The 20,836-nt window shown below is 34.3% G+C and overlaps 2 protein-coding genes across 5 annotated transcripts; both read left to right on the top strand.

The window, feature by feature from the left end:
* Positions 1-1,809: 1,809 nt before the first annotated feature.
* LOC127135220 (rop guanine nucleotide exchange factor 3) lies at positions 1,810-4,513 on the top strand. The gene is made up of 7 exons (XM_051061986.1): positions 1,810-2,337; positions 2,467-2,583; positions 2,769-2,923; positions 3,047-3,121; positions 3,204-3,509; positions 3,597-3,941; positions 4,178-4,513. Exons 1-7 carry the CDS (start codon positions 2,046-2,048, stop codon positions 4,289-4,291), a joined length of 1,404 nt encoding a protein of 467 aa, XP_050917943.1. The 5' UTR covers positions 1,810-2,045; the 3' UTR covers positions 4,292-4,513.
* A 6,481-nt stretch (positions 4,514-10,994) lies between these two features.
* Positions 10,995-16,142, top strand: LOC127135221 (uncharacterized). 4 transcript variants are annotated; one of them, XM_051061989.1, is made up of 10 exons: positions 10,995-11,197; positions 11,637-11,865; positions 11,983-12,351; positions 12,418-12,898; positions 13,668-13,732; positions 13,905-13,966; positions 14,461-14,564; positions 15,233-15,305; positions 15,416-15,596; positions 15,692-16,142. In XM_051061989.1, exons 2-10 carry the CDS (start codon positions 11,682-11,684, stop codon positions 15,775-15,777), a joined length of 1,605 nt encoding a protein of 534 aa, XP_050917946.1. In that variant the 5' UTR covers positions 10,995-11,197; positions 11,637-11,681; the 3' UTR covers positions 15,778-16,142. The 4 variants fall into 4 exon arrangements, with proteins under 4 accessions (XP_050917946.1, XP_050917945.1, XP_050917947.1 ...); XM_051061988.1 differs by having other exon boundaries at positions 11,983-12,285; positions 12,352-12,898; XM_051061990.1 differs by having other exon boundaries at positions 11,983-12,285.
* The last annotated feature ends 4,694 nt before the right edge of the window (positions 16,143-20,836 follow it).

Genomic DNA, 20,836 nt, shown 5'->3' on the forward strand with positions numbered 1-20,836 from the left:
GCAAGACTCTAAATAAGGTTATAAATATAATAAACATAAAAAAATGACATATTATTTATGGAGATAGAACCAATGCATGTTAATGGTATGGGAGTGCCATTAGCAGTCTTAATTGACATGGATGAAATACGATTTAAAGACACAAATGATTTATCATTCTATGACATATGATGTGATGCTCTATAGTCAATGATTCATATGCAAGAAAACATTCTTGACATACTAGAAAAGTTCAAACCTTGTTAACAGAGGAAGCACACGTGGCACGTGGCCGAGTGCCAAGAATATTTTGGATATCTTCTACATTATCAGATATTTGAGAAATGATCTTAGATGGTTATATATGATAAGAACCAAAACCAATAGTAGTAGGATCCACATCAACAATATTGGATTATAGGTTATTAAATTTTTTATTAACATTGTGACTTCCAATAATATTTTTCTTTGCAAAAAAACACATTCATCAATATCAATTTCAATTCTCCATTGAGATTTTTCCTTTGTGAATAAGAACACCAAGACAAATGGACGAGTGTTCCTTTATTTGAAATCACATAAGAGTGCATGAATCTGATTTCTTCTATCAATAACTCATTAACTAGATCAATATTAGAAAGAGGAGTATGATGTAGAATACTCCCACCAAAACTACCAAAACTCTCAAAATCATCTTGAAGGACCATCATAAATTGAACGAGACGATGTTTTCTCTTTGATCCGTATATGTTTTGATAACTTTTAATTCAAATGATTCTATAAGAGTCAATTGATCCTATAAATTAGTCATTGTATAATAATTTTTTTTGAATGAACACACTTTCCACTCTAGATGCTAGCGTTTTTTTAAATTATAATGATTATACAAACTTTTTGCCATCCCATATTCATAAAGTTAAATAAATAAATATTCTAATCGATGGTATTTTATTTTAATCAGATTCTGTTGCAACATTTGTTTTAAATACTTTGATTTGCTATCATTTTTGTTTTAATTAGCTTCGGTTTTCAAACGGTACAACAAACTGTAAAACAAATCTGAAGAGAATTTTCATTCCTGAAAATGTCTCATTCAGTCAACTCAGCTTTAAATATAATTAGATCTCATCCTCAAAAATTAACTCAAATGCTAAAGTCGCTTTAACATTTTCATATTCATCAATCTATCATGACCCAGATGAAAATCATACATAGACTATATATTTTTGAGAAATGGTTGCACGTCTTTGAGCATCTTCATGCCAACAATATTATAACAACAAAATTGATTTATTGTCACATGTGATTCAATTATATACCAGCTACTCTACAGCCACTTTTATTAAATTCTTCACCAACTAAATAAAAATATTAATATATATAAAAAAATCGATATTGTTAAGTCTGACATCATCGTCATACTAAAGATTGTCGGTCAGAGTTTTAATGAATTTTAATAGTTTTTTCTATTTCGACTACGGGACCTAACAAAAATTATAGTACATATTAATGAAAATAGATTTTATGTCTTAATGACATATTAATGACATATTATTATAATAAGAAAGGTAATGAATGTGATGAAGTTGTTGTCTTCATGTTCTCTAAACAAAATTTTCTTCTCTTTTAGTTCTCTTCTTGTTTCTTTTTCTTTTAGCATGAATAAAGACACAAAAAGCTAAAGAGGGAACTGTTTCAAATCATGTTTATCTAAAGTTACAGTTTCAAATTCAAATCAAACAAAATAAAAAGGTAACATATATGTATATATATTATGGGACCGTTGCTTTTTCTTCCTTTTCTGTTTTTCTTACCGTTGTATATTTCAAGTTTTGGATATTACTAACAGTTTTTCTTTTTGTTGTCATGTTAAGTCTTGGAAAGTTCTCAAATAATTTGATGTTTCAGTAGCAGGAACATTCTTTCACAGCTTTTGCTTTTTTGTTACACAACAACGTATTCAAGTTTTTCACCTTTTTCTTTTGATCTGTCTTTTTTTTTGACACGGATTTTATATATATGTAGGTGTTGGAAAATTGTGCAGAGATTATTATTGTTGAGTTAGAATGGACAATTCGTCGAATTTCGACTCAACTTCTTCTGTGGATCAGAATGATCATTCAGTCAGTGAAACTCCTGAGTATTCGCCATTCAGCAGAGACTCTTTCGCGTATTGTCGGACTAATTCGGAGGTTTCGAACTTATCCGAGGCTGTTGATGACAATAGTTACGCCAGTGACCGTTCGCCTTCGCCGTGGATGAGTGCGAAACACGGAGCTGTTCTTTCGAGATTAGGGATGAAGCAGAGAAAGCATTCATTGGATGGTAAATCTGATGATTTGGATATCTTGGAATCAGGTTGGTCCGCAGTTTGAAAAGTACATGTTTGGTTAAGTGCTTATAGCACAAGTGTTTATCATATAAGTGCTTATGAAAAAACTATTTCTATGACAAAACTTAGATGTATCTGTTTATGAATGTTTGTAGAGCTTGAAATGATGAAGGAAAGATTTTCTAAGCTGCTTTTGGGGGAAGATATGTCTGGTGGTGGTAAAGGCGTTTGCACTGCGGTTACAATATCGAATTCGATCACCAATCTCTATGGTAACTTTTTTTTAACATTACTCTTTAAATGTGTCAGACGCGGTCGATGTAGTCTCTGAATGTATCAAAATTACACAAACGTACACAAATGTGATATATTCAGGGACTTCACGCGATTAGGGACAAAGTGGTTGTATAAAATGTTTGTTTGTTTATATAATATATTTGGATTGGGAATTTTGTAGCAACTGTATTTGGACAAAATTTGAAGTTGGAGCCTCTAAAGCCTGAGAAGAAAGCTATGTGGAAAAGAGAAATGAATTGTCTTATGTCTGTTTGTGATTACATAGTAGAATTTGCACCAACTGCACAATACTTGGATGATGGCACAATTGTGGAGGTAAACAAGTTGTAAATCTTAATGAAGCTTATTGTGTTTTTCAAATTTGTAGTGATTTGTTCAAATTTTGCAACATAGCGTTACAACACTAATCTTATAGTGTGTCATGTTTATATCTTTCAGATGATGACGAGTAGACCGAGGTCGGATATTTATATCAACCTTCCAGCTCTACAGAAGCTTGACACAATGCTCATAGTAAGAAAAACTTCAATTGCTTCATGAATGCAACAACACTGGTTATGTGCCTTACAACGCAAGAATGCTTCTTTTTTTACAGGAAATATTTGATAGTTTCCAGGATACTGAATTCTGGTATGCAGAACAAGGGAGCATATCAGGAAACTCGAACCGCAGTTCGCGTTCGAACGCGGGCTCGTTTCGGATCATTGCTCAAAGAAAAGACGAGAAGTGGTGGTTGCCAGTTCCTTGCGTTCACACCGGTGGCATCTCTGATAAGTCGAGGAAGCATTTGATTGAGAAAAGAGATTGTGCTAATCAAATTCATAAAGCCGCTATGGCAATAAATAGCAGTGTTCTTGCTGAGATGGATATTCCTGAAACATACATGGCAAATCTTCCTAAGGTTAGTCCTCGTTAACGCGCGTTGCAACGGTTTTAACAGTTCATTTTCTTCTGACATTTTCTCTTTGGAAACACGAATTATTTCTAGAGCGGAAGATCGAGTCTCGGGGACCCGATTTATCGGTACATGCATTCTACAGACAAGTTTTCACCCGGAAACCTTCTCGACTGTCTCAAAATAAGTACCGAACACGAAGCACTTGAACTAGCAGATAGAGTTGAATCTTCGATGTACACATGGAGACGAAAAGCTTGCTTAAGCCATTCAAAATCATCATGGAACAAAGTAAAAGCTCATATGGCTGACACCGATCAAAATGACAAAAACTATGTCTTAGCCGAAAGAGCCGAGACTTTGTTGTTTTTCTTGAAACAAAGATATCCTGAACTTTCACAAACTTCCTTGGACACATGCAAGATTCAATACAATCAGGTAAGTTTTGTTGCTTACATACTCTTTAGCACCGATACCTCTGAAAGAAGGCGTGTCCATGTCCATGTGTCGATCAATACTGACACTTGTGATTACGTTCAATTTATTTATTTTTCTAAATTATTATCGCTCTCAGTGTGTCAGTATCAGTGTCGTGTCCATGTATGTGCCTGATAGATTATGTATATATTCATATTTGAGGTGAAGGAATAAGCTTGAAATTCATGTTTTTGCAGGATGTAGGAAAAGCAATACTAGAAAGCTACTCAAGAGTGTTAGAAGGATTAGCATTCAATATTGTTGCTTGGATTGAAGATGTTCTTTGTGCAGATAAATCTATGAGGAACTAACCATGGTGTTCTTCAACTCAACACTTTCTTTTGTAAACCATAACTTTAGGATAACATAGATAGGTAATAGAGGTGGTTTTACATAAGAAAGTTTTCACTTTCATTTGAAGAATTATATTTTTATAATCTTCTATTTCAAAATAAGAAATAATTAAGTTTTGTGAGTTTATTTGTAATTTGAGGATAACTAATTTTCATATCATAACCAATTGTTTCTAATGAGTCTATATGTTTTTTGTTTACCATTGTGCTATAAGCATGAGAACTAAACATCACCAAACCTTTTGAAGGTATAGGTTTTTCCTTCATCCGAAAGGTATGAAGTTAGAACAAAAAGAAATAGTGAAATCATAGGAGTTTTTTTTTAATAGTTTTTTCACCCCATTGTTCAAAATTCAAATGATGGATCAAGGAATCTTAAGTAGTAAAGATAGGGGCGGGAATACATAGTGTCTAAAATCCTATTTATGTATGCAAGTTGAACACTAAACACACCCCTTATATTATTAAAACTAACCTATAAGCCCATATTACATAATGAAATTCTAAAGATAACTAATCAATTACAAAAGTAACCAACTAAAAGATATAAAAGCTAATTTTCTCCAATTTTACTATACTTCAACTGAAATTCCTAGTTAAAAACAAGCAACACTTAAGAGTAATTTGTTTTCGTTTAGCTTTCTAACAAGTTTCAAACCGAACAAAATAATAAAATTTTCTTCCATCTCTATTTTTGAGTCTCTTAGCTTTACTTCATGGATGGTAATTGATTCATCAAGTTCCACGAAGAAAAGTCTCTCCAAGATGCAATTGTATATTTTTTCACAGGAGACCACAAAAAATTGCATGTCTAGTGCTCCCATGTCCCTTCCTTTTTCCAAGGAGACTTTAGTGTTATATTTTCATCGGGTCCGATACGGGATGACTTATGTAAAAACAAGGAAGGCCAAAAAGGAGGCAAGGGGCAAGGCACCCAACGAAGCCAACGACCGCCCGTATGGGGCCAGGAAGTCGTCCAAAAGGGGGTGCGAGGTCGCCCGAGGCGGGTTCCCACTGTTCACTCGCCCAATAAATGTGGGTGATGACGTGGACCCACAATGACTAACTGACGAAGGGTAAGTCAAAAGGGAAAACTCACTCTTCCCACAATTCAAGGATATGAAGTCCTCCCATGACCATATTCCTTGGTCATGAAGCCAGGGTAAGTCATTAACTAAATCTCTAATCCAAGTCCAAGAGACCACTATAAATATCTCTCCCCTAAAGGAAGAAAGGGAGACTCCCAATTCATACACATTTTCTATTACCCACTACTACTCAAAGAGCACTTCGCTCATAGTAACCTTCACATCGTCAATCTAACCACCTTCCTACAACTCAGCAACGCCAACCGCCAACATGGGCTCTCACCTCACGTGAGTTGATCCCTTAAAACAACCTCAAAAATCACCGCACATGGCAACTCGTTGTAACACCATAAACCCCAAACACTTATTTTTTAAAGACATGCAGATGATTTACTCAACAACAGGGTGTCACATTCTCTTAGCATACAAAATCTTTCTCAATTAACATATTGTAGCAATAGAAATAAATAATAACAACTCAATTTCATTTGTCTCTTAAAATCAAACTCATCTTCATTTCAATTCATAAAATAAATAGTTTAGTAACTTTCATAAGAAAAAAAAACACAAAAAGAAAGGTAACACATCCTAGTGTTACACTATCAGAGCGACACGCGAAAAGTAATACTACCTTTATTCCTTTTTATAAGAGGCAATTCACTTTTCAGGTTCATTGAATAATCAATGTATCTAAACTATAAATTGGCCAAATACATTGATTATTCAATGAACCGAAAAAATGAGTTGTCTCTTATATAAAGGAACGAAGGTAGTATAACTCAAGAGCAATAAATGACAAAGAAGGTTACTACGCCATCCTCCAAAAACAACAACACCTAAGGCTCATCTACCCGAGTATCTCCATCATACATGTAAAGAACAACACATACAAACAAACAGGGGTGAGAATACATCACATGTGGTGGTGGTGCGTAGAACATTAATGATTACACTATAATTGTTGCTTTATGCATCACCACCACACGTGATAGTGTAATTAATCTAAATCATCAATCACATAATTCATCCCAACAATAATCAATCACAAATGTGGTTACTTATGTAATGTATCTCATATTCTCTATTCCAATGCATCTGGTACCAATGTTTTTTGATATCTTAGGTATATTACTGTTTAATCCACTTGTCATTGGTTCCTCTCTGAACCTGGTTCCATATCTGAACCAGTAGACTCGTTAGTGGTTCCATCTCTGAACCATTAGACTCGTAATTGGCGGATATGATTCTCAAATTCGTACTCTCTCCGGATTCCCGATAAATTACCCGGTCTTATCAAAACAATTGATATGAACATGGTTGAACTCCAACCAGTTCATCTCTAGAATAACATCGAGTTGACTCAAAGGAAAATAAATCAAGTCAACTCCAAAGTCTTTACCATAAATGGTCAAAGGACAATTCAAACAAACCAACAAAGTAGTCACCGAACCATTGGCCAGGGTATCAATGACCATACTTCTCTTCATAGGAGACACTACAAAATTCAACTTGACCAGACAATATGAACGGATGTGTCACACCCTTATCAATGATAACAACCAAAGAGATACCATTAATAAAATATGTACCTCGAATCAAATTATTTTATTTCGATACCTCCACACCACTAAGAGAAAACACTTTCCCACTAGCTCGCGTGACATGTGGGGATTTCCTCGGCTTCTGGCACTGGGTGTTGATATGACATGGTTTCCCACAATTAAAACAAGTCATAACTGCATTCTTGCAATCAGCGGCACAATGTCCCTATTTTCCACACTTGAAACATGTTAGGGATGTGCTTTTGCACTCAGCAACATGATGGCCTAACTCTCCACACTTGAAATATCTTAGAGAAGTAGAAACTCCTTCCCCACCCATTCCACCCCCACCTGCAACCATCTGCTAGAACTTCAGATTCCCCTTACCAACTCGAGTCACATATGGCTTACCACAATTCTGACTCCCATTCTTTTTCTCACTCACACTCTTGTAGTGAGCAGACCTGACTCTATTATCCTCATCATAAATCCTGCACTTGTTCACCAACACTGAGAAAAGACAGATCTACTGATAGCCCATGAACTGCTTAATTTCATGACGTAAGTCATTCTCAAACTTCACGCACTTAGAACCCTCAACTTCCACACCATATAGCCAGAACAAAATCTTGATAGCTCCTCAAACTTAGTTACATAGTCAGCCACGATCATATTCCCCTGCTTCAGTTCCAAGAACTCTATCTATTTGCGGCTATGAACATCGACTGAAAAATACTTTTCAAGAAACTCATTCTTGAAATTAGCTCAAGTAATTCTCGCATTAGCAGCTTCCATCCTCTAACGGGTATTCTCCCACCAATATCCAGTTTCCTCATATAGCACATGCATTCCGAACAATACCTTATGTACATCAGTGCACATCATAACTCTGAAAATCATCTCAATCTCTTGAAGCCAAGCCTGGGCACCGTAAGGATCATACCTTCTCTTAGAAGTAGGCGGATTGTTTTTCTAGAACTTTTCCAGCCCACAGATCTCGCCAGCTCCACCATTCTAATTCTGATTAGGATGCAACATTTCATTCGCTTGCGCCATCACACAAGTTATTGCCTCAAGAGCATTAGCAATCACACGATTTCTCATGCCAGCTATTTATTTATGCACAACAAGCCAAGACAGGTTAACTAATCATAAAAAGTAAAGCAATTAACTATCACAAGAACCAATAACACCAACAATGTTTAACACACTTATTTTATAAAAACATACGAATAATTTACTCAATAATAGGGTGTCACATTCTCTCAGTATACAAAATATTTCTTAATTAACATATTATAACAACAAAAATAAATAATAACAACTCATTTTCATTTGTCTCATAAAATCAAACTCAACTTCATTACTATTCATAAAAGAAATAGTTTAGTAACACTCAGAAAAAAAAACAAAATAGTAAGGTAATCCATCCCAATGTTACACTATCAGAGTGACACGCAAAAACTAATATAATTCAAAATCGATAAAAGAAGAAGAAGACTATTACGCCGACCTCCAAACACAACAACAACTAATGTTTCTCTACTTGAGTATCTGTATCATAGGCGTAAAGAACAACACAAAAAAACAAACATGTGTGAGAATACATTCACATATGTTAGTGGTGTATAAAACAACAATGATATTGTAATTAATCTGAATCATCAATCACACAATTCATCCATAATAATAATCAATCACAAATTCAATTATGTATGCAATGTATCTCATCTCCTCTACTCAATGCATGTGATACTAAGGTTTTCAGATATCAGAGGTATATTTCTGATTAATCCACTCGTCACTGCTTTCTCTCTGAACCTGACTCCACCTCTAAACCATTAGACTTATTATTGGTTCCTATATGAACCTGGTTCCATTTCTGAACCATCAGACTTGTCACAGGTTCCATATCTGAACCCAAGACTCGTCATTGGACCGAAGTCTGTCACCTATCTTCGATATACATGATATGCATGAATGCGATAAACAAATGCAATACTCATCTCAGACCTCTAACTCCAGTACTTGTCATTGCTTCCTCTTTGAGCCTAAGACTCAGCATGGACATCACCAATATAAGGTCACAACAATGGTTCCTATCTGAACCACACATCTCAACACAACTAAACATTTTTATCATAACTCATCATAATAATTAAATTATGTAATTTCTCAACAAAACTCATCAATACTCATCAACAATATCAAAACAATATCGAATAAACATCGAACATAAAGTCCAATGAAAAATCGAGCCAAACGACCCAAAATCAGTCAAACAGAGGCATGAAAGTCAGCTCACAAGGCATGATGAATTTCACGCCTGCCCGCCTCTCTCTCTCTCTCTTTCTCTCTCTCTCTCTCTCTCTCTCTCTCTCTCTCTCTCTCTCTCTCTCTCTCTCTCTCTCTCTCTCTCTATCTATCTATCTATCTATCTATCTATCTATCTATCTATCTATCTATCTATCTATCTATCTCCCAAAATCGTCATCACGCAGAGGCTCGGATAAGGAACCCATCTCTGAGGTCCATGGCGGTCTTCCCGTCACCTTAATGACGTCGTTACCCCCTCTCAACGCAGTGACGGTTGACCGATCATGAAGGTGAAGCCCATCACCGCTGTGTAGAAAGCAGAATTATGTGTTTTCACCATTTGAGCACTTTCGAAGCTCCAATTTCGATCCCAGAAAACCCAAAATTTACAGCAAATCATTACATATCATTTATACAACATTAAGCACATCAATTTCACACAGATTAATCATTTAACATAAAATCATTCATACTTATCATCAAAACATCACATGAGCATATGAGCATCAAAAATCAGAATTTCGCTTACAATTCCATACGAAAGTTAGTCTCAATTATAACACGAATTTCACAACACACCACCGCAATCAAGAGAGATTTTGCACAAGCAATCTCTAGATTCAAGAATTTCATAAATGGAAGAAAAATAGAAAGAATGGGGAAATAGGATAAGGAATTCTCTATCCTTATGCCTAAACACTCATATCATGAACAATTTCTCCTTACCTCGAAGTCGCAGTCAACTTCAAGTTACAACAATGAAATCTCTCCCTTCTCCTCCCTCTTGCTCTTCTAGGACTCTCTCAAACACTATTGACAACTATTTCTCCCAACAACAACCCTAACTATAATTCTCCCCTCTATTTAAATAAAATCCTACTAATTTTATTTATTCTTTAACTCCCCTCAACTCCTCCCTAATTCCACTATTTTTCTTAATTTTAATTACTTTTGCAAAGCTCAATTTCTCATTATTTTAATTATTTAAATAATTAAAATTAATAAAAATAATAAAACTCTATCTAACCTCCATAATATCAATAAATTAAATATAACACTCAAATAAAATAATATAAAATATTTTAACCAATTAAAATATTAAAATCAAAATCGGAGTATTATAACTCTCACACACTTAAAAAAAACTTTGCCCTAAAAAATTATCTGAAAAAACCATAAATTTAATTTAATTTAATAAAAAAAACAGTAAAAATTTAATCCAAAGACCATCATCATTCACTAAAATAAATACATTTTAACAATTATTTTTTAAATTTTCTTTTAGTAGATTATTAAAGTTAAAATTTAACATATTTTTAAGGATAATGCTAACTTGTGCCCCAAGGGCACAAGTTAAGAGGTAAATATAGAAATAAATTCTTGGAAATTGTATATTGAAGTTATTAGAAATTTATAATTAATAATTTTATTTATTTTTTCAATACAGATTTTCTATTTGTAGGTTTTTTAACTTGTGCCCTTGGGGCACAAGTTAGCATTATCCTATTTTTAATCATTATAAAATAGAGATTTTTCAAATTTAATCTATTTTACAAAGAAAAAAAAAAGAAATTTAGTCTTCGATATTTAAATATTCGCAGTTTTATCACTGATTGAACTAACAATATAATTATTGCCACGTAATTATTTAACTGTATTTTATTATTTGGATTATTATTCTTTAATGTTTTTTTATTATTTCTAAAATTCTAAACAAAACAATGCAAAAAAAAGTTCTAAACAAAACACGATAGTCTTTCTTCTCCATCTCTCTTGCCGGCGTCCTTTCACTTACGACCGCATCAATATCGCCGCCATCCTCCGCTTTCGGCCGCACCAACCTCGCCGTCTTACTTCGATTCAGGGGCCTCACTAATCTCGCCGTCGTACTTTGATCCCGGCATCGCACCAATCTTTTGGTTAGAACCCTAAATCTCTAGTTATTTAAATTTTACTCTCTTTCTAATCCTTATTCAACTCTGCGTCGATAGTTCAGTAAATTTTAATAGAAATAGCTTAAAATTAGGTTATGATATCCTTATAAGATGTTTTTCAGCTTATTTACACAATAGCATAAGAGAGAGGATTATAGCTTATAAAACAAATTTAACTTTATTTTATTTTTTGTTGTAGAAATAGGTTAAACAATAAGCATTTATGCTATAAGCTGCAATTAAGTTGTTTTATCTAAGTAGGACCTTATTTTAATAGAAATAGCTTAAACATAAGCATTTATGCTATGAACTCATTTATGTGTTTGTTCAGTTTGGATGTTATATTGAATGTTGCTTCGTTTTTTTCTATAACAAACTTTCTATCTTTTAAGCATCACATAATAGAAATTAAACATTATGGTAGGTGAGTACTAAGGTTGAAGTGTAGTAGATATTGGTGGCTTAAACAATGGGATCTAACTCATTGAAGGATTATCTAAAGCGATATGAGAGTAACCCTGAAGAAGACAAGAAAAAGAAGAAGAGAAAGAAGAAAACTCTACCGCAAGCAACTGGCTTGTTAGTTGTAGATGAAGATCCAGCTTGGCAGAAACCCATAGATCTGGCAGAAGAAAACGATGACAACTTGTCAGGTGAATAATATAGAAACCCGTATGTTTGGCTTCCGGTATTATGTATTTTCTTAAAGGAAGTTTTATATTGTAGTATGCTATTTATTCACAGTAACCTTATTTTATTTGTCAATGTAGATGGGGAGAAGCCAATAGTTGATGAAGACATTGAAGTAAAGCGTATGAAGAGGCTTGAGCAGCTGAAGGCCAGACGATCTTATCATGATATATCTGAGGATGGAAGTGGTTGGATTCCCCTTTCTTCTAAATCTGAGAATCTTAGTGACTCTAATAGAATGGATGCTGATTTATCCCCTTCGCGCCGGCAGTTGAAGCGCAATGACACTCCATCACCTGAACGTGACTCACAGCCTGCACGTTCTGAGGGACCAAGCCCTGATTTATCTCCTCCTCGTAAACAAAGGGATAGTGACATGCCACCTCCTCGACGGAAACCGAACCCTGATTTATCTCCTCCTCGTAAACAAAGAGATAGTGACATGTCACCTCCTCGACGGAAACCAAACCCTGATTTATCTCCTCCTCGTAAACAAAGGGATAGTGACATGTCACCTCCTCGACGGAAACCGAACCCTGATTTATCTCCTCCTCGTAAACAAAGGGATAGTGACATGTCACCTCCTCGACGAAAACATGTTTCTAATCCGAGTCCAGATATTTCCCCCCCTCGCCGTGGTAGTCATCAAACATTTGTATACAATGGGAGAAAAAAACATGACACTTCTGATTTGGATGATCTTTCTCCACCTAGACGAGGTCGACATGATTCTCCCTCTCAAGATACTTTACATGGATCAGTGTCATCTGATCTTTCACCGCCGAGGAAACGCCAACATAGTGGTGCAAGATCAAATTTATCTGATGTTTCTCACCGTGGTTCACATCCATCTTTGGATCGTGACCTCTCTCCACCAAGGAAGAATCCAAAGGAGCTTTCCATTCCAGCATCTGTTAATGAAAGAAAAACTGGTTTGATTTCTGGTAAAGATATCAGAAAAGAGATTGACAGAAAGAAGAAGGATGATTTGTTGAGGTAAGTAAATGTTCAGTTATTTTATGATTTTTTCAAAAGCACATATTCTTATGTACTAGATGAATTCTCTTTCTCATGCTTAATGCCATAATCCTGTGACTGTTTTTATTTTTTTGTTTAGTGCTGAAACAAACATGTTTTTTAAGTGGTTATGGTAGTATGGAATATTGAGTTAGTTCTATCTGCAGTAGACAATTAAAAAATGTCTCATCACAAAGTTCAGCAGCAAAGGCTATTGTTTTTTTTTTTGTTGATTATGGCTAGTTGGCTACATTTGAATAAGAGTTTTTCTGGTGTGAATGACTTGAGAGTAATCCTTGCTAAGTCTCACGAGTCATGAATTTATAGTTACAATTTGCAGCATACACAATTCAATTCCATACTTATAGGGATTGCTAAACTAATTACGAGGAATATCAACAGGAGCAACATCTAATTAGCTCCTTTAATTTTTGGAAAAGAGATATTAATTATTGCTAGCAAAGAAAAGAGGCACAACTAAAGCAATCACATTTCCAAGCTGTAATTCATTTATAAACTTTGTTTCCTTTTCTTGTTAGTTGTTTGTAACTGATTTACTGTGGCATGTACTAATCCTAACTTTTTCTGTTCAACTATGAATATACGAAGCCAATAAAAATATACATGTCAAGAGCTAATTCTTCTAAATCTTAAGATATTAAGCAGAGGTTCCAGAATAGCTTTATCTGTATAATATCGCTAATATGTCCAGGAAAATGTTGTTTTGAATATTTATTCCTATATGCAGACTTAAACAGATGGACCCTGTCATCAGTGGGCGTGGTGCTGAACCTGTATTTCGTGATAACAAAGGTAAAGGAGTTGAAGTTAATTTGTAGTTTATGTTTGTCCAACCTACTGGATGCCTTTGCTTTTGTACATCAAGTTAATTTTTAGTTTCAGTAAAAATATATATACACCTTTTCTTTGGGTCAAGCTGAATTTTGCAATAACTTGAATTATTGAATCAAGCTGAATTTTGCAGGAGTACGCATTACCAAAGAGGAATACTTAAAGTCAAAACAGAAAGTAGAAGAAAAGCCCAAGGTATGTCATGTTGGGTACTGCATATTTTGTGTAGCACTGTGTTTCTTATCTGGCTGTAGCTTTCTGTATGCAGTGGGCTGCATATTATATAGGTGCAAAATATGAATGTTCTTGGCTTAATTACATTTTTCTAGTGTTTTTAGTCTCTCTTTTAAAATTTAATCAAATATGGCCACATCATCCATTTTCTTTCACTTTAAATTTCTTAAACTCACTTTTTTTAATCAAAATATTTAGTGCTAGATGATGAATTTGAGATATAAAGTAAGTTAGTTTTTCCATGTACACATGTTCGCTAAAAGATAACTTTATTAATGCTGAAAGATAATTGCATCTAGAGGATAAGAAACCATCTGTATTTGTTTAGTCATTTTGTTCCTATGCTGTAACTGAAGTATGAAAGTTGTTTGTATAGATGCGTTAACATTGATGTTATTCATGTTTTCCTAAGAAAAATGGCAAGTTGAGTTATTGGCTATCTTCTTGGTTTTTAGGAGATTGAAATAGAATGGGGAAAGGGGTTGGCTCAAAAGCGGGAAGCTGAGGCTAAGCAAAAGGAACTAGAAGTTGAGAAGGAAAAGCCTTTTGCGCGGACCAGGTATACAGAAAGAAAGTAGTGTTATGGACTGTTAAATTTGTTATCTTATTACTACAGTAACCTATTACTTTCTTCTTGAGTGTTGTGTATTTAATCTCCTCAACAAGTACTTTTTTTGTCTTTGTTTAAATATACTATACTATATAGACTTTCAGCCACCTGCTTAATCATATCCTTGATAAACCTAATCTGGTAGCTCGCAACAACTAGAACTTGATGTAAAAAAGCAATTTGTGTTCACCTGGTAAATTTTGGCACTTAGGCTCTGCGCCGTGTGAATTGGTTTAGTTTAATTTTATAAATTATTGTTACGTTTGTGCAGATGTATGAGTTTCACACATTTTGCACTGGTACCAATATTACTCTAACCCTTTTAACTGTGCCACTTCAAAGTCTATTTTTTTGAACCTGCTAAGCATTGTTTGCTGTTTTAGTCAGCCGTCCATCCGTAATGAATGTCAACTCCCTTGCCAGTCTCTTATAGTTACCTAATTTTCTGTGTGACAGTGTGAAAGTTTATTTATAATATGATTAATATGTTATTGAAAGTCCCTTTTGCAAACAAAATCCTGACGTTGGTGTTTATTGTGAGTTGTTGTCATTGAAGAAGGTTTCTTTTTCATTCTCTTATCCCTATCTTTTATATTGCATTTGTTGTTTTCTTATAGAGATGATCCTGAGCTTGACAAATCGTTGAAGGAGAGGATAAGATGGGGTGACCCTATGGCACATCTAGTTAAGGTAATGTAATGTAATGCAATTCTTAATGCTGGCCACATATGATGGAAGGAGTTTGATCTGTTATGATGACTGAAATGTTTTTTTTTTCGTGTCAATTATCATTTGTGCAGAAGAAATATCCAGAGGCTGTTCTGCCGAACTTGGGGGATAGTGATAAAATGAAGGCATCTGGTTTTGTTGTCCCTCAAGATATTCCAGATCACAGCTGGTTGAAGAGGGGTTTAGATGCTGCTCCAAATCGGTATGGGATAAGGCCGGGACGTCATTGGGATGGTGTTGATCGTAGTAATGGTTAGTTTCATATAGATGTATTTTTTAAACCTTGATTTTATATTTCTCCTAGATATATTGGAAAACTGTTCTAAATTATTGACTTGTACTTGTAGGGTTTGAGAAGGGAATGTTCAAGAGAACAAATGAGAGACAAGCTAAAGACAAAGAGGCTTATCTTTGGTCTGTGTCTGATATGTGAAAACTAACATTATAACCCAAAAATGACACAAATGGTGGTTGATGATATGCAAATCTCCCCAAGTATTTAAGGAACAACATTTGGCAGGGGCATGTTTGTAAAATTGCAATGACGTGGACTTGAAGGTTTTTGTTGAATATGGCCAAAGATTGTGCAATGGGAAAGGCTCTTGGTTCCATCACTCTAGAACTAGATAAATTATAAGCCATAATTCATCTTCAGTGTATGATTGATTAGTCTTATTCAAATTCTGCAGAAAAATGAGGATAAATTTTGTCAGAGAGAAAGTGAATATATTGGATGGGCCAAACTTATTTGTGATATTGACATGTTTTTTAAAGTAAATTTGACTAGTTTAATTGTTACCTTAGTTTAAAATGACATTGTTTTTTCTAGTTAAAAAATGGAAATTAGTTGTTTAGCTATTTGACTCTGTAAAGTGTCAGTTGAAAATTAAAAAGTTGAAATGAGTAACTAGTGTTACAAAACCATCCTCAATTAAAAAAAATCCCACATCACAAATTTGGGGATAGATGGATAATCCAGTTGGTAGAAATCAATCGAATCATCATATGGCCAACTCTGTGAGAACTAATCCAATAGGTGGAAATCAATCGAATCATCATATGGCCAACTATGTGAGAGAACATAGAACTTAAGACAATTTCTTTTTTTATCCTTATACTTTCTCACAAATCTTTTGGAGGGCCTACATACCCATTTTCAACAAAATTGAATGCAAATGAGTGAATCATCTTTAAATTTGAGATACATCTTCGGATACACTATATTTTTTTTTACGAAAAATAATTTCTTTTGGATATGCATATTCGTAAAATGCTTTGTTGTGTTTTTTTTTTTTAATTTAGTATGTGATGTATCCGGATATGCAGACCCAATAGTTATGTATCAACAATGCAATAAATATGTAAATATCAGTAATGTTCTTATTGAAAAAAAAATTGAAAAATAGAAAAAGATTAAAATAAAATTATAAAAATCTACAAATACAGCAAAAAATTAAATAAAATTAAATCAAGAGTCTAAATTTTTTTTCGAGTTTGATCCCTGATTTTCTTTCTAGATGAAATAGCACGCAAATTTCGATTCAAAGTTGATTTAAAAAAAAAGAGTTTTTACGCTAGGCCACGTAAATGACAGAAATGCAAGGGTCAAAACGCGAGAATACGATTCCTATGACTATAATATTGGTTAAAATCGACAGAGAGACTCTGAAAATGACATCAATTTCAATAAAAAACGTGTAATAAATGGGTTAGGTTTTTTCTAGAGATGTACTCCGAAGCAAATTTTGGCAAAAATTGGATGGTTGCTTGATTTGCGAATGATGAAGTGATTTAAGATGCGTCCGAAGATGCATCTCTGAAAATTTTAGAGGGCATTTTTAGGTTTTCAAGGGTGTGAGCCACACGATAAAGGTGAGAAAAGAAATTGCCTAGAACTTAACTTGGAATTGAGCTGACAGAGAAGTCTTGGTTTCATACATTGATCTTCTATTGTCCAGTATTTTAAGGAATTGTTTTTCCCACCTAATGCATCTCCGAACGCACTTCATTAACGTTCGTTTATGAGGCATGCCCTAAGATTATAATTTTTTTTTACGGAAATGCATCTCTATATAAGTTACAGAGATGTATCTCCTAACCCATTTTTAATTAAATACGCGCTTGCGTCTCTTTTCCTTCCTCATTTTTCAAAAAACTCACAAACTCTCAAAACTCTCAAAACCTCTCTACTCTAAACTCTACCAACTAACAAACTCTCAAACTCATTCAACACATTTTCAAGTTTGTACCATCAACATCCAATTGATCAAAGAGCTCAACATCAAACTCACATTTAGTAAGTTTTTGATTTCTATATACATTTGTAGAAACTGTGGATTAAGTTATGTAATAGATAGTTTAGATATACTATTTAAATGAGAAATATATTTGATAGATAATTTTAAATGAGCAATACATTTTTTTGAATGTTGGATTTGACTGTATTTCTGTCATTTTCGTTCATCTTTGAGTTGCATAATATTATAGAAATGCATTTCTAGATTTTTTCAACATTTTAATTTTCAGAACCAGGAGATGCATTTTCTGGATTTTTCCTGTCTACATTGTTTGACTACATTTCAATTTAATTCATCTGTATACTGCTCGTGTGGTTTAATTATAAGAATTATGGCATATAAGAAAGATAGATTGAAGCACGACAGATTTGCGCATGCATCAGTTCAGAAGGAAAGAGCTTGATCATCACAGGCACCAATCGATTCTAGTTCATTTGATGGAGATGCATCAACTTTTGGGGCTCATGTATCTCATCATTCGTCTTCATGTAAGAGGAAGTTGTCACCTCCTAAAGCTCCACCGATACATGTTGAGGCACCCGATGCACCCGAGGTAGCACCTCAGCCACCCCAGGGGTTTAGAGGAGGCTCGTCCGACTAATCGCTGCTGCCTCTATATCCGGACCATGCTGCCAGGCATGTGTTGTACATAGAGGTAAGATTCAATTATATTCATTCTTTGAAACTCTTTGAAACATACTTATTATAATATTCTAAGTTTTTGACGACAAATTATTTTTCTGCAGGACCATGATACCTTAAAATGCATCAACCATGGCCGGGAGATTGCATGTGTGTTGTATCCTACTGAGTAATGGTTTTAGGACGCGATGCAACTATCTGGGCTACTAGTCTTGTGCACGAACAATTATATTACGATTAACCATGTCATGTTGTTCGCGCTTATAGCGAGATGACACTTAGAGACGTCATATTTTTATTTTCCATATGGTCAGATGTCCATCACATTTGGCGATGTCTCATGCCTGCTGCATCTTCCGATCAGGGGAAGATGGTTAAAACACGACATGATTATCAAAGATGAGGCGGTGGTTATGATGATGGACTATTTGAGAGCTGACCCAGAGAATGCCCTACAGGAGTTAGAAGCCACTGAGGGTGTCATGCTAGGGTCGAATTCATGGAGAGGTTGTATGCACAACAACTTCATGTGGAAGAACATGCTATTGGTGATGATGAACAGGTTATGCATCATAGAGCATACACATTGAGTGTATACCTGTTGTACTTGGTTGACACACCCATTTTTATGGAGAAGAGTGCCACTTATATGGATGTGGCTTACCTGAGATACTTCGCTGACTTGAAGCGGATCCACGAGTGCAACTAGGGGCAACTTGTTTGATCTACCTGTACTCCAAGTTAGCTGAATGTTGTATGTGGAAAACCAAACAGATGACATGCATATTTGCATCTTTTAGTGTTTCTGTATCATTTTCATAAAAGTTGTGCTCCACCATTACTAATGATTCATATGTACCATTTTTAGGCTTGGATTCTCCATCACTTTCCATGCATATCTGACTGATCTTATGTTCCGACCTATACTGAGGATATGACACATGCTTCTGCATTCTCCCCGCTCAGAGGGTATCAGGAAACTGAGCTATTTATAGTGTATCTTGACCGTTTGGTAGTAGAGGATATACACTTCCAGATTTACACCTATCACTGTTAGACACATCCCTTGGATGATTAGCCTTATACTTTAGATGATTGACTTGTGGGTCACATATGATGTATGCAACAATTCACCTACATGTAGTTTGTTATCAGATACCCCTCCGATTTAGCTCCTCCGTTATGGCATGCATAAATATAAATGTCATGTATGATGATTTTCTTAATCATCTGGTACATGGTGAGGCACAAAATACCATAACTCTTATATATATATATATATATATATATATATATATATATATATATATATATATATATATATATATATATATATATATATATATATATATATATATATATATATATATATATATTATATATATATATATATAAAACTCTAGATTATCAAATGACTTTTTTCAAGACCACAAATAACCATGTTTTTAAATAAAGAATTTAAGTAACCATTTTTCCCTAATAATTTCTAAGTATCAATGCTTCAAATAAAAAAATTGTGTTGTAGGGGAGTAACCAATCTAATTAGCTACAACTTTACAAAAGTAAAATTAATAACTAATTCATTCGAGGTGCCAATGATTCAACGCCACTAAATCAATAACTAACGAGGACGACCTGCTTATGCATACATGCCAATGATTCCACACCCTTGGGTACCTTTTCTCCTACTGGACTCTGTTGATTCACTCCAGGTGTTTGGAACAAGTCTCTGGAACACCATCACCAAATTCTCTAATAAGCTCTTGTAATTCGACGTAGTCTAGTGTATGAATTAAAGTACTACTGTAACTGAGTTTATTGTCCATGTCGTAGTAGTTGGGTTGTATTGTTTGGGCTGATGGGTTATTGGTGAGCGGTCTGTCGATTGAATGACGACATTGATGTGAATGCTTCATTGGAAAAATGAATAAATGGTTGTTGTGGTGTTTAAGCCATATGTTTGTTAGATGATCTTCTCAAGTTGCTCGAAACTCCGAATGTTTCAAAAACGTATCTTCAAATCTCGTTCTCGAAAAACAAATACGTCCATTTCTTTTAGTAAGTATGTTAGAACAAGTGAAGAAAAGAGAAAATGAAAAAAGTGTGAATTAAATGGTGAAAGACACACCTATTTATGTTATAAAAATATACACGATATAGGATACAATTGAATTGCCTACTACTCTAACTTTTGCAATACTATAGTCAATTAGATTGACTACACATAATACACGAATTGAATTGGTCAGTGCTCTTATTTTTGCAATAATATCACCAATTAAACTCTTGTGCAACATTTTTTTTTAATTTGAAATATATATGTATTTTAAAAATCAATTGAAATAGTTGATTGTAATTTTTTATTGAAAAACATGGTTATTTAAAAAAAAATCCCACAATCACTCTTCATTATTAAAGTTATATAGTCACAAGCTTGAATGAAGTTAGATAGAAAAAGAAATGATAAAACTATTAAAATAACTTTATAATTATTCGTGTTTTCAACAAGACTCAAGGAATAACTTTGTTAATTATTTTTAAATTTTTAAATTT

The sequence above is a fragment of the Lathyrus oleraceus genome, chromosome 4 (assembly GCF_024323335.1).
Source record: "Lathyrus oleraceus cultivar Zhongwan6 chromosome 4, CAAS_Psat_ZW6_1.0, whole genome shotgun sequence".
NCBI classification, from domain to species: domain Eukaryota; kingdom Viridiplantae; phylum Streptophyta; class Magnoliopsida; order Fabales; family Fabaceae; genus Lathyrus; species Lathyrus oleraceus.